This window comes from Symphalangus syndactylus, chromosome 19, assembly GCF_028878055.3.
Source record: "Symphalangus syndactylus isolate Jambi chromosome 19, NHGRI_mSymSyn1-v2.1_pri, whole genome shotgun sequence".
NCBI lineage: Eukaryota > Metazoa > Chordata > Mammalia > Primates > Hylobatidae > Symphalangus > Symphalangus syndactylus.
Window position 1 is genome coordinate 39930609 of NC_072434.2, and position 9140 is coordinate 39939748.

Consider the following 9140-nt stretch of genomic DNA (forward strand, 5'->3'; position numbering starts at 1 on the left):
TGTATTTTTAGTAGATAGGGGGTTTCACCATGTTGGCCAGGATGGTCTCAATCTCTTGACCTCGTGATCCGCCCACCTCGGCCTCCCAAAGTGCTAGGATCACAGGCGCGAGCCACTGTGCCCAGCCAAGAGAGCTCTTAAAAGGTGACAAGATCTCCCCAGGGTCGGAGAGCTAACTGGTGGCAAAGCTTGGGATCCAGGACGCAGATCCTTTCGCTAAGATCTACTTACCCATGTTCTTTCTGCCAGCTACCCTACTCTAGGACATCAACTTATATGCAGAAAGCTGAAATGTTACTGAGCTTTCATTGGAATTGAGAAGAAAAAAAGATGAAGGGAAATAGTCCTTGTTCAGCCACTCAGCATTATGGAGGATATATATACGTACATGCCACGTTAGGAGAACTCCCACAATGGCAGGTCACCTAGCAGTATTTCCAGGTATTAGATTCCATGTGCCCCTTCTTTCCATCTCATGTCTTAGAAACATGCCAGAAGTGCAGATTCCCTTGTGGGTAGGTACATTAAAGCCTATGTGTTCCTGGTGGGTGTTCCAAAACTACTTTGTACCTACAGGAATGTTTGACGAAGCAGGTGGTGGGAGAAAAGGGAACTAACATGGCTCACGTGCCTACTCTGTGCTATACACTGACCTACACTATTTATTTCTTAAAGAGCCTAAACATAATGCATTCTTTTTTTTTTTTGATTTCACACCTCAGGAAAGTAAGGTACCTAGAAGAAAAACACAGAATTGATGAGAAAAGAGTAAAATGGATGCAGCAGGACCACCGGTTTTTGGGAAACGGAAAAAGATCCAGAAAAAGTCATTTTAGTTATCTCTAATCGTGGGATCTGGCCTTCCAGGAAAACAGCAAAACAGGGAGGAAGAACACACTGACATTGTCCGTGGGTCCCTGATGAACAAACAAGACTGTTTTAAGAAGCCACTTTCAGGATAAGAGGGGTCTTATTAAAAGGTTAAAGTAGCATGGACCAGATGCAGTGTTAGGAGATTACAGGAAGGATCTCACTCTGTAACAGGAAGTAAATCCTGCCGATTCATGCAATCACATGTTCTGTTTGATCTGCGAACAAGTAACTGATGCATTGAGAAACAGCTGATGCCAGTCTTTCTTAAAACTTGTGGAAATGGGAAGTAACAGAAAAAAATTATTATTAACCAGCTGAGTAATCTAAATGCCATATCAGCAAGAATCTTACTTAGACCTAGTAAGGATGTGATTTTTCATGGATCTTAGAAGCCAGAAGTCTTGGACTCATTGGAGAGTCTCTAAGGCAGAACTGCAAAATGGCCAACTTTGAAGGAGAATACTAAAAGACATAAGAAATTTCATCTCCTTTAAAGGGGTAAGATGAACGTTTATAAATTCAGCAACAGAAGACCAAAAAGAAAGTCCCTTGTAAAAGGTGTATTAAATACATCTTCCTTTTGCCTCTGCCTTATGCCATAAAGGCAGTTCAAACTTTCTGACCTAAGCGCATATTGACCCTGTGCTAAGCACTGTTGTATGAATTATCTCATTTAATGCTTATAATTCATTATGTAGGTATATTATTATAATATTACACAGAAAGAAAGGAGAAGCTTAAATAAGCCAGCATTCTAACTTTTTGGCAGCCTGACTCCTCCGATGGGTCAAAAACATATAGATCCAGGAGGTGGATGAACTTTCTTTTGTCAGGGGTGATGTTCAAGGAGGAGTTATACACAGTGCATGGCTCCCTATGTCACAGGGCCTTTTTGTTATCTGATTTTTTAGCAGAAGGACTGCCACTGTATTCATCTGGAGGTCAAAATACTTGCTTAGGGTAATGATTAGTCAACAATGAACTGTTGTTACTTCCCTTCCCCCGCTGCCCAACATCTAGTCAATGTTGAAATGAGGCTGTAAACAGGAAAAAAGAGTCCATCTTGCAGATAACCTCCCACTTTCCTCAGGGTAGGGCATTTTTATCAAGTCTATGAACAGCCTTAAGTGGAATCATGCTGATGTCTAGAGACAGCATCCTGAGAGGGCCTAGGTCAGTGCTTGAAATCTAATTATGCTAAAATGGGATTCTCATCCAATGCTACTGGCCCTGTTTAGAAAGGCCAGGGCTGTGGTGAAATCCAAGAAGAATTTGCTCTGTGGCGCTACAGACACTGGGAGAAAGGCAAGCTGCCATTTCTCACCTTCTCCCTTTCTGCAAGGTGATACAGTGCTTCTCTGACTTTGGGGTCAGAGATATAATGCCTCCTCAGACTTAGGGATCAGAGACAGTGCAGAGGGATGACAGACAGAAGCTGCCTTTTGGCAACAGTTCCACAGAGGTGCAGGGTCTTAAGTGACTGTTGTTACAAAGAACTTCTCTCCTTTTTGGTTGAACGAGAACTGATCCCCTCAAGGCCCCAAATGATAGTTACCCATTCTCAGTCATTGGCGTGATGGTTGCAGCCACAAGACCCTGAAGTTTCTTCTTTGGGAAGGCCATTGAGCTGCTGGTAGGTCTGGAAAACATACAATGTAATTTCTCTCTTTCTTCAAGGAATGTCAGTGATAAAACTCCCAGGCAAAGTCCATTTCTTGTTTAGAACTGTAAAATGTGCTTACAAGTACACAAACACACAGAGCAAGTACAAGATGGTAAAATTTTAGAGCTTAATTCTATTGAGGAGGAAACTTTAAGACAGGAGAGGGTAGACCTGAGGAAATACTATGTGGATAGTCTCCCATTTTATCTATACAGATGATGGAAGTAATCTAAAACCTCAAAGGATAGAGGTTAACAGCAGCAGACCCAAGAAAGAGCTTGAACCTAACTCAGGTAAGTAAAACATACAGTGAATTATAGTCATGCCTCAGTATACACAGAAGATTGATTCCAGGACCCTCATGTATACCAAAATCCATGCCTACTCAAGTCACACAGTCAGCCCCAGCCTGGCATATGAGAATTCTGCATCCTGCAAATACAGATTTTCTATCTGTATTTGGTTGAAAAAAATCTGTGTAAATGGACCTGCACACTTCAAACCCACGTAATTCAAGGGTCAACTGTACTATTACTTAAACTGAAATATGGTCATAAAGGGGGACATTTTCTCGTTCCATTGTCTTCATTCTTAGAATGTCACCTAAAACAAGCCTGTCTTAAGGTTTCATCATGATTTACATAACTACCTTCAGATTTACGTATCTTTTCATATCCTAATTTTGCCCAGTTTTGTCCAGTTTTCCTAGTTCTAGTTAACCATGTAGACTGCATATTCACCTCCCTCTTCCCCACTACAGCAGGCTCCCAGGACAGGGATGTTTCATTTGCCTTTGCTCTCTGCAGTGAGCCCTCTGCTTGACACCAGGTGTTCAATTCAAGAGCGAAGAATATATGGGTGACTGAACGAGGTGTTCAGACTGTGATTGGATGATGGCTTCCACAGATGGGGAGCGAGCGCACTGCTGGAAGAGTCAAACTCACACCACTCATTTGGGGCCAAAGGATCTCTCACCATCTGGCAGAGAGTGTCCCTGCCCATAATCAGTGTAAAAGACTCTGGATGGGCCACAAGAAGCAACAGAGCAGACTGGTTAACAGCCTTGGTTCCACAGGCAGACCACCTGGTTCAACTCGCAACTCTGACATTTGCTAGTTCTAGAAGCATTATTGTTTTTTGAGCTATAAGACATAAAAATTCACAAATGCAATTTCAGACCACAAATTTAATGTCTAACAATTGAAAATGAAAATAAAATAGAATCAGATAGTATTTGATGACAATTCTACAAGATAGTGGCCTTGTAGCAAATAAAGTGACGTCTGTAGGTGACCAACAAGAAGGGTTATGCTATAGTTCTGACATTACTGGCACATTCAAAAACCCAATGCCCACTATACTTAAATCTAACCCACATAATGTAGTACTTAGTTATGAGCTATCTTGTTTTGTTTGCTCTTCTAATTGTTCATCTTATCTTCCCAAATAGGAGAATAAACTTCTGAAGTATAGAGACCATATCTTCTATTTTTCTTCCCTAAGAGTCTTGGCTCAGGCAAGCCCTTGAGAAACACTGACTGCTTTCAGTAGAAAGACAACATGATACTTTCCTTGCAAACAGACATGTTCTCAGCAAGAGTTGCTCCTAAAATCAAGACCACGTCCTGCATGTAGCTTTGCTCTGTATTTCCTAGTTCAAACATGAGACTAAAATCAGATTGGAAGTTTAGAAAGATGAATCCAATAACCTGGCCCATGGGAAAACACAAAATAAGAACTCATAAGATGTGGCTCTAATCACTCTTTGAGCTTCATGTGACCACCCTCAGTACAATAAACAGGCCACTTAGCCTCTGAGCCTTAAAGGCCCATAACCTAGGCCATCTCCCCCCTGGAGGGATGTTTAAGCATCAAAGGAGATTGATGCTATGCCTGCTGTATATCTTCACCTAGCACTCCCACAAGCATCTCAACTTAACATGCCCAAAGGGAACCTGCCATCTCCTTTGTTCCTTACTGTAGAGGGGTGAGAGGGCCAGCTCTGGAGTCAGACCTCATGGATCTGCATCCTGGCTCCACCACTTACCAGGTAGGTGACCTTGAGCCCATTAAGTAACCTCTTTCTGCTTTAGTTTCCCCTTCTGTAAATGAGGATAATAGTAATTATATTTCACAGGGTTGAGAGAATTAAATGAACTAATTCATGTAAAGTGATTAACAACAATGCTAGACACATAGTGAGTACATGTTCAGTGCTCTCCATGAAGTCTTGCCTGATGTGTATAGGACGGTAGAAAATACTATCATGCCCTTACCGCATCATCTTCCCAGTCATCTTTGCTCTGCTGGTGCCTCCTTTCCAACACTCACTACTCTTGTCTATTTAGGGACTAAGTCATTTCAATTCTGTTATCTTCTTCCCCTGCTATTCCTCCTTTCCTGCTTTCGCCTTTATAATTTTTCCCTTCGTTATCTCTTATCTAGACAAATAGGCAAAACCCCAGATCCACAGGGCCCAAGAAGGTTCCAGTGATAAGTGTCCTGAGAGCTTGAGTCAGCATTAAACATCTCCTAAATACAACACTACTAGGCTGTTCAGGCTAAATAAAACTCCGTAGTCTTGTGCTTTTGCCTGCATTTATTTGACACTAAGGACAGTAACACTGATGTTCTTAGAATCATCAGAAGCTCAAATTGGCAGTTTTATATGTGTCTTTGATGGAAAGAAATAAAACTAGTTACCACAAATGTAATTTGATTAGTTCAAAAATTCAAAACAAGGGGCCGTTGGGAGTGTAGGATAGGGGTTAGGAATCACTGTCCTAATCCCTCTTCTCCTTCAATCCACACCAGCTGTCAGATTAATCTTCCAGTAACACCAGCATTTCTGGTCTTGTCTTTGTCCTGTTTAGAAAATGCCAGTAGGCTAAAGACCCAACTCCCTGGGGTCTGGGTCTCTATTGAAATCTTCGTGCCTGCACTGTACTTGCCCAGCTGAACAAACTGTTTGCTGTTCCTCCTACCTACCTTTCAGTGTCTGTCTGCTTGCCTTTGTTCCTGTGGTTCTCTCACTTCAATCTCTTCAGTCTGATCAACTTTTAAAGCTCACTTTATCCATTCCAGCAGGTATAGCTTAAAAACAAAAACAAACAAAAACAAAAACACCCCTCATTTTAAAAGCCAGGGGATATCCTGATACCCCAGCCGAAAATAATTTCTTAAACCTCAGAATTCTGCCAAACACTGGCTTTTCATCAAAAACCTTACATCAGAGTTATTAAGCAGGGTGGTTTTGGCTCCTCTCCTACACTGTCTGCCATCTGGGGGCAATGGCAGCTTGGAAAATTTCTTTGCACAGATAAATACACTAAATAAAAGTTTGCTGCCTTTGCAAACTGTGAAACGCCTACAGGAAGAAATGGGATAAAAACGACTTTAGCCGGGCGCAGTGGCTCAAGCCTGTAATCCCAGCACTTTGGAAGACCGAGGCGGGCGGATCACCTGAGGTCAGGAGTTCGAGACCAGCCTGGCCAACAGGGCCAAACCCCGTCTCTACTAAAAATACAAAATTAGCCGGGTGTGGTGGTGCGCGCCTGTAGTTCCGGCTACTCGGGCGGCTGAGGCAGGAGAATGGCGTGAACCCGGGAGGCGGAGCTTGCAGCGAGCCGAGATAGCGCCACTGCAGTCCGGCCTGGGCGACAAGAGCAAGACTGTCTCAAAAAACAAAACAAAACAAAAAAACGACAAAAAAAGACTTTAACAGAGAATGATTAGTATTTTTAAGATTCAAGTTTTTAATAAACTTGGGAATGTTATGCTTTGAAGCATAACAGAGAATTATCAATATTTTTTAAGATTCACGTTTCAGATAAACTTGGGAATGTTATGCTTTGAAGTTTTCAGAGCTAGTAGCTAAAGCGAATGGCTCAAATGTTCTCCAGCCTAAGGCTTAATGTGAATTTAGATTATTACTGAAACATTGGGAGGGGCTATTACTCTTGAAATCTTATACCTCCATCCATGGATAAGAACACTTAGTGCAAAGAATTAAAGCTGCCTAAGTCAAATTCTTTTTAAAATGGCAAAGTTGTTTTTTTAAGAGACAGAAAGTGGGGGCAGAATGTACCTCTGGGCAGAGAATATCTTGAGGGACAGGTATTCGGAGAAGAGGAGACACAAATAGGGATTTTTAAAAAAGCAAAAAACCACCAATTTCTCCTAAAGTGAAGGGGGATGTATCAGATTTAACTTTAAGCTCTCTTCTGCTCAATTGCTAACTCTATTTTGAGGAAAGGACCTGGCAGATATGCTGTCTGCAAACAATCCGGGGGAGTAAGTCCTTCTGCCCCCGTCTGTCCCTAAACTTTTCGCATTCACACCTTCCCCAGATCCGTTTCCCAGCGTATCTGCCCTTCCCCTTTCCTCCGGGTCCGTCACCGTCTCACCCACCCGCGAGTCAGGCCCCAGCGACCCTCCGCCCGAACGCCCAGGTCGTCGGGCGGTCTGCGTCCGTCGGTCCTCGCCCGCGGGCCGCGCTCACCCAGGCCTCCGCTCTGTCCGTACCGCCGCTCCGCCCGGCAGCCGCCGCCGCGCTTTATATCCGCGGCCGCCCGGCTCGGGCCCAAGTGCCGCCACGCCGGGGAGCCTGGGGGTTGTAGTTCTGCGCCGCCGCCCGCGAGGCGCGCCCGGAACTGCTGGCCCGGAAACCCGAAACGTTTTGCACACTGGAGTCTGCTCTTCCCCGGGTGTCACCTGAACAACGTGAGCTGAAGTGACTCCGGCGCAGCGCCCCGGCTCCCCGAGGATGGGGAGCATCCGAACTGGCGGCCGGGTGCCCGAGAGCACGCCGCTCGCCCGCGCCACGCCGAGTGCAAACCTCCCCCTGCCTCGTCTGCACGCCAGTTCTTCCCGCGTGCGGGCACCTCCTGGGCTCCGCTGCGTCTTAATTTTCCTTCTCTTGCGCAGGGCTCTGCAATTCCCGCTATCTCGTGGTTCTGCGTTGTGAGATTTGGGCTGCTGTTTCCGAGGCGTACGGAGAACCCCAACTGCCCATCGGCATTCAGCTCGCCGGGTTGACGCCGCTGCACCAGCCTTGCAGACTCTCGTGTTAAAGAGAGATGAGCGAATTTTAAAGTGATTATCTACTCATACAGGAGCTTTCCTGGCTTCTTTTGGAGAACATTTGAAAGAGTTTTGAAAGGGAGAATTATTTTTAACCCAACCGCCTCTACTCTCAGGAGTATCAGGAGTCTTATTCTAGGATCATGTACTGTGTTAATAAATCAGGAACAGAGCCAGAGATAAGTCCTCAGTCTTCTCTTGCTGATGTGATTCCACCTCAATTTTCCATAAAAGGCGATGGCTGATGCTTATTATTACATTTAGAGGAACTAAATTGTTCAAAGGGCTTTCCAGTTTGCAAAGTGCTTTTAAATGTATTCTAATAGTTCTTTCATTGCACACAGCACCAGAGATAATAGCTAATAAGTACTGTGTTCAGTGCTTACTCAGCCTGCACCATTCTAGCCGTTTTAACATTTAATTCATAAAATAACCCCATTGGTGTGTCCTGTTTTATAAATTTATATATTACAGATGAGCAAGGATCATTCCATTTTACAGATCAGAAACAGGTTTAAAGAGTTGAAGTAATTTGCCAAAAGCCATAGAGCTGGTTAAGCTATGGTTTGATTTCAAGTAGTCCAGAAGCTTGTGCTTTTAACACTATGTTATCCTACAGGAAAAAATAAATAAATAAATACAAAAAGAAAAGAAAAAGAAAAACCCTTCGTTACATGAAGCAAGTTCTCTTAAGGCTACAGCATGGTTTTTTGTTTTGGTTTGGTTTTTGTAATATTAACAAGAATCTTCTAACGGTACAATGAAAGTTTTTTTTTTTCTGGAAAGTCACAGTTTAATAAGTATAAAATTAAGTATGTCGATATCCAAAAGGTGTAGGTGATTAGGCTTAACATTGTCAACCAACAGACCAATATTCTAAATGCATGAACTAACTACTTTTTGTATAAATATGGTAGTGCAAAGTAATTCCTTATAATAATTTGTTAGTGTTTACCAAAAAGAAGATGCTAAGATGGGATTAGATGTGCAAGAGACTTATTGGGGGAGGGAGTTGGAGCAGACAGGAGCAGCCTGCAGACTGATGTAGGGCTGACATCCGTGGAACAAAAGAAGGAAGAAAGGAGCATGGAGTAGGGAGAATCTCACTGCATTCTTACAGTATCCACTCTGTGCCCTTATGAAACTCAGAGCTTATACTGTGAAGTGTTGGGGAGACATTGTTCTTTTAAAATATGGTAAATGCAGTGATAGACCTGTACAGAGATATTACAGGAACACTGAGCTCTAATCTGGGTTGAAGGGGGTGGTGTGTGTGTGTGTGTATGTGTGTGTGTGTGTGTGTATGTGTGATAAGGCAGGAGGGTGTTCCAGAAACGTCTTACTGGGGAAGGTCACAGCCAAGCTAAATATCAGACAATGAGTAGGGCTTAGAAGAAGAGAGGCAGCAAAAGGCTCAATGCTGAACTGCAGGCCTCTAACCCTCTTCTGATAAGCAGCAGCCTCTGTGAGATTTCTTCTATTATTATGTAGTATTATTTAATCATCATTACTTTTCTTGCTT

At 43.3% G+C, this 9140-nt stretch overlaps 1 protein-coding gene across 5 annotated transcripts in view; it reads right to left on the reverse strand.

Annotated features, from left to right (window-relative positions):
* Nucleotides 1–7128, reverse strand: part of NPL (N-acetylneuraminate pyruvate lyase) — a 41290-nt gene extending 34162 nt beyond the window's left edge. Inside the window, exons 1-4 of one of the 5 annotated variants that reach the window (XM_063613782.1) lie at nucleotides 7038–7128; nucleotides 5525–5629; nucleotides 4584–4638; nucleotides 2429–2598 (exon numbers count right to left, since the gene is read on the reverse strand). In XM_063613782.1, coding sequence (XP_063469852.1) covers nucleotides 2429–2523 — 95 coding nt within the window. In that variant the 5' untranslated portion in view covers nucleotides 2524–2598; nucleotides 4584–4638; nucleotides 5525–5629; nucleotides 7038–7128. Of the gene's footprint in view, nucleotides 1–2428; nucleotides 4076–4583; nucleotides 4639–5524; nucleotides 5630–6946 lie in introns of those variants that run through there. The other 4 variants (XM_063613783.1, XM_063613781.1, XM_055233500.2 and 1 more) reach the window with 4 other exon arrangements.
* Between the last annotated feature and the right edge of the window lie 2012 nt (nucleotides 7129–9140).